The 4,554-nt window shown below is 47.1% G+C and overlaps 2 protein-coding genes across 2 annotated transcripts in view; both read right to left on the bottom strand.

Moving 5' to 3' along the window:
- dcst2 (DC-STAMP domain containing 2) overlaps positions 1-3,913 on the bottom strand; it is a 6,318-nt gene extending 2,405 nt beyond the window's left edge. Inside the window, exons 1-11 of the mRNA XM_035673215.1 lie at positions 3,545-3,913; positions 2,828-3,087; positions 2,535-2,705; positions 2,356-2,457; positions 1,859-2,053; positions 1,611-1,676; positions 1,329-1,542; positions 872-1,029; positions 583-747; positions 329-496; positions 79-179 (exon numbers count right to left, since the gene is read on the bottom strand). Coding sequence (XP_035529108.1) covers positions 79-179; positions 329-496; positions 583-747; positions 872-1,029; positions 1,329-1,542; positions 1,611-1,676; positions 1,859-2,053; positions 2,356-2,457; positions 2,535-2,705; positions 2,828-3,087; positions 3,545-3,645 — 1,701 coding nt within the window. The 5' untranslated portion in view covers positions 3,646-3,913. The remainder of the gene's footprint in view (positions 1-78; positions 180-328; positions 497-582; positions 748-871; positions 1,030-1,328; positions 1,543-1,610; positions 1,677-1,858; positions 2,054-2,355; positions 2,458-2,534; positions 2,706-2,827; positions 3,088-3,544) is intronic.
- The window catches only part of LOC118336472, a 744,338-nt gene that overhangs the window by 525,102 nt on the left and 214,682 nt on the right, over positions 1-4,554 (bottom strand). The window lies entirely within an intron of this gene.

Here is a 4,554-nt window from a genome sequence, read left to right as displayed (position 1 = left end):
ACACAGCAGGGGAGCGGAGGAGGACACGATTATTAATGCAGTGTGTGTGTGTGTGTGTGTGTGTGTGTGTGTGTGTACCAGCTCTCTCTCTGGATGATATGAAGCACAGACGAGTCGTTTGCAGCGCCGCATGAATCCTCCGCTCAGAGAGACCAGCAGAGCCAGACCCAACAGGAACCCTGCAACACAAACCAGGACCTTTAAGACCAGTAGAGACGTCATAAGACTTTCACTTACTTTACTAAAAGAGTATTTGTGCAGTGTAGTGTTCGTACTGTTCGTAGGATTTCAATACTTCCTGCTCTGTGATGATGTCATATCCTGTTACCTAGGAGGAAGCAGGTGATGTAGTTCGGCTCTGACGGCTGCAGCAGACACTTCCTGCTGACCACGGTGACGTTTGCTCCCTGCAGGATGTTGAATGAGGCCACCAGGTCTCTGAAGATATCCGAGGCGTAGCCTGAGCCGTTCACCTGCACCGCCACCGTGACCGGAGCTGACATGAAGAGGTGTTACCGCGGTTACCGCCACTCTGACTGACATCATCCCGGCTCTAATTGGCTTTAGGAGTGTTCGCCTTACCTCTGGCCACGACGTCCCCCGTCACCTGGTGGTGCACCTGGTCCAGCGTCCAGAACACCAGGAAGTCCAGAGCCACCAGCAGGCCGCCCATCACCAGGTTCCTGAGGACCGAGACCACGCCCACCAGCACAGCCCGCCGCTCTCGGGCCGTTAGGTGAGATGACACTGTGGAACAAAGATAGATACACTTTATTGACGATACAGTTGTGGACACACATCGTTCATTCAAATTAGAGCGACTGCTTTCACCCAAAAGGGGGCGGGGCCATGAACACTCAGGTCTACTGACATGGTGTGATGTAGGTCTTGGCTTCTCTGCATGTGATTGGCAGGACTGAAGCTCCGCCCCCTGAAGCCACCTGTTGGTCAAGCTCTTCAAACAGAGTGCTGATGTATACGTTGTCAAAGTCGACCTCCTGGAGATACCTGCGTCTGTACCGCACTGCCCTGCACACACACGCACACACACGACACACACACACCAGCACCCCCTTTTTGAAATAATTCAAAAAATCTAAAGACGATTTCTTTTTTTGATTCTTACCACTTACCAAATCAATACATGATAACATTAGCATGTTGATTTAAGGGGTGTAAAACTTACAGTATAAACCGAAGTGTGTAGATGAAGTAAACTGAAGCGTGTGTATTAAGTAAACTGAAGCGTGCAGATGAAGTAAACTGAAGCGTGTATATTAAGTAAACTGAAGCATGTAGATGAGGTAAACCGTAGCGTGAGTCCTGACCTCAGGAAGGAGCAGGCAAGCAGAACGAGGCCGGCGTATGTGAGCGGTTCTCTCAGCTTCTCAAACACATGCAGCTCTGATGAAACCTCTTCCATGATGTCCTGAGACACCTGCTGCACAGAGTGGCTGCTGTTGGCGTCCAGGTCAAAGGTCATTGAGGCTGAGATATTGAACTCAAACTCCCGCTTCATTCGTTGAAACGCTGCAACGGTGGCTGTAGGAGGACAGACGGCTCAGCGGCAGGATCAAGGTTGTCAATGAACGTTAAAAACAAGAACTTACGAGCTGCCAGATGTTTCTTCAGATGTTCGGCGATGTAGGACGGGATGAGGCAGAAGAGCTCGCCAGCTGAAACACAAGCTTTGAAAATTAGAATTGAATACTAATTTCAAATATATTTAGATAATACTGTGACTGTAAGGAGCATTTCAATTATCAAATAATCCATCAGTGATTTGTTTGGTCTATGACCAGGAAGCGGATGTGTGAAATCAGCATACAGCCCCTTTAAAGGATGTCAGTGAACGCACCGCGGGCAAGGTTGCAGAGCGGCAGGAAACCGTCAACAATGTCACACAAGAAGTTGAACTCTCCCAGCAGGTCAGAGCAGTCGGCTTGAGCCTCGGCGAACACCTCCCGGCACTTCCTGTATGGAGAGCCCAGTTTGACGTTACACACGTCGCCGATGTCCACCAGGAAGTGGAGGACGTTCCTCAGAGTACGAGCTGCAGGGTCAGAGGTCAGAGGTGGATCACATGACTCTGGGTTCCATTTTTACACAAAATATTTGCTTTTATTTATTTGTTGTGATTAAAGATTGTATTTTATTCAGTGAGAATGACTCCATGACCTCCTCAAGACCCTTAAACCTCAGTTCATCCTATTCAAGGACCCCTAAAACATATTCTATGCCTCTGAGAAGTTTTTTGAGAACCTTCTCAAGGTCCATAGAACTTCCTGAAGAACTTTTAGAGATGGTAAAGAAAGTTGAGTGATGTTCAGGTTCTTCTTCTGCAGTGTCACTCACCAACATGACGGACGCTGTCAGTCAGAGCGCCAATGAGGTTCTGGACTCTTCCCGCCACAGAGAGAGCGTTACTGCTGATCTCTCTGATTCTGTCCAACACAGCTGTCCAACAAAATTACAGTTTCAGATTAATTTCATCAAAGTCAAATACCTCAGCACATTCGAAATCTCACTCTTACAGAAAAGGGGCGTGGCAGCTCTCTGCATCAGTTCCTGCGTCTGATTGGCTGCCAGCTCGGCTCCGCACAGCAGGCTGGCGGCTGCTCGCTCCGTGTTTTCTAGCGTATTGGCGAGCGGACCGGACAGCAGAACCGAGGCAAACAGGAAGAGGAGGAAATTCCTGCCGTGAGCTGAAACGCAAGAGAGAGGAGGAAGGACTGTGATTGGCCGGAGGAAGGACACACCCACACAAGAAGCCACACCCTGATCAGGAGTTTGTTTGACAGGTGATTGAAGACATTCACAGACTGACCTGAGCACAGCGAGGGCAGCATGACCATGACGTCGGCCCGGATGCCGGCTGACAGGCCCATGCCGAAGGCCGCCAGCACTGCCACCGCCAGTGTGGTGTACACGCACAACCACAGCGGCTGTTTCTGCAGGAAGAGAGCTGTGACTCCGTACAGAGACGCCAACAGCAGCCCGAAAACAAATGCCACGAGGCTCCGCCCCTCCTCTGACAGGTGGCCTTTAACCTTCCTCCAGCTGCTGCGGTGAGAGCGTCCTGCCGACCTGAGGATGCAAAGGTAAAGTTAGAAACCAAGTTAGCTAGCAAGTTACATCTTAAAGCTAATGTTAGGAAATGCTACATAACTAACGAGCTAATCTACCTCAATCAATAACTAACGAGTTACACCTGAAAGCAAATGTTATCAAAACTGATCGTTTTGCTAATAATAGTTGACTAGAAGATGTGACTATATATATAAATATGTCTTTTCAACATTAATATTAAAACTAGTGCAGAAACTAGTGCATAGCATATCTAAGTAAAGGAAAACCCACCCATCTAACTCTCCCTCTGATTGGCCTATCCTGACATTATTATCCTAATCCTAACCAGTCCTTCTCCTCATGTTTAAACCTAACCAACCAAACCAATGACAGCAATGAGTGCTGGCCAATCAGAGGCAGAGAAAGGTGGTTCAGGTCTTTGCCACCCTGCTAGCTAATAGCTGTGTGAACTCACCTGTTCAGAACTCCTCTGACAGCCTGTGTGACTCCGCCCTTCTTCACCTGGACTTTAACATCAGTTTCCATCCGGTGTCTCGTCCTTTTCTCACTCTTCATCCTTTATTTTTTGTGTCTGTGTCTGTTTATTCCCGTCTCCGTGGAGACCAGAGACAGCTGATGTCACTGAAGCTTCCAGAAGCTCCAACTGACTCCAACTGTTCAACAGCTTCAGCGGCTGTTCAGAGACAGTTTGAACGCATTATGACTCACCTGCACTCACCTTCAGCTCCTCACAGCAGTAAGTTCCCAAACTGTTACCAGACTGATTGTGCTTCTGAAGCTAAGCTAACACTAGCGGCTGTGTGTTTCAGCTGTGGAGAGGATCAGTTTGACCGTCCTGCCTCCTGCCATCCATCGATTCCTTTTCAGCCAATCAGAAGAGCCTCAGGTGGCTCACCTGGTCCTCAGGGCGCTGTTTGGAGCAGTGAGTGGGACAGGTATGGAGGATCAATGAGTAACAGTAACAAACAGTTCTTCACTAACAGACTGTTAGCCTGTTAGCACCGTTAGCATTGTTAGCACCGTTAGCATTCTCGATTGTTGTTTTTTAGATTGTTTTGTTTTGAAATTTGTATTTATTTTTATTTTAACTATAAAGGATTTTAAATGAATTGTTTCTATTATTCTAAAATGTTTAATGTTTTATTTAATTTTGAATTATACTTATTTATAATTACTTACTTAATAAAATATTTAGTTTTATTACAGATATTGTTTATTTTATCAAATCGTTTTTATTTTATTTCTCCTCCTAGTCAATATTTATTTTCTAATTAATCCATGTGCTTCCTGTTGTCATCAGTTCTCTTCCTGGGACTCTGCCACAGCCTCCCGCTGACCTTTGACCTGCAGCTGGCAGCAGGAGGGGTGTTTGTGGGTGAGTCTCTCTCTCTCACACACATACACACACTCCTACATTACTAACAGGGGACTATCAGCCATACACTATCCAACAGGGGACTACTA

Source organism: Morone saxatilis, unplaced genomic scaffold (assembly GCF_004916995.1).
Source record: "Morone saxatilis isolate NCDOM2014 unplaced genomic scaffold, NCSU_SB_2.0 Contig24, whole genome shotgun sequence".
In the NCBI taxonomy this organism is placed as follows: domain Eukaryota; kingdom Metazoa; phylum Chordata; class Actinopteri; family Moronidae; genus Morone; species Morone saxatilis.
Note: the sequence above shows the minus strand (reverse complement) of the source record. Positions and strands in the feature narration are given on the sequence as shown.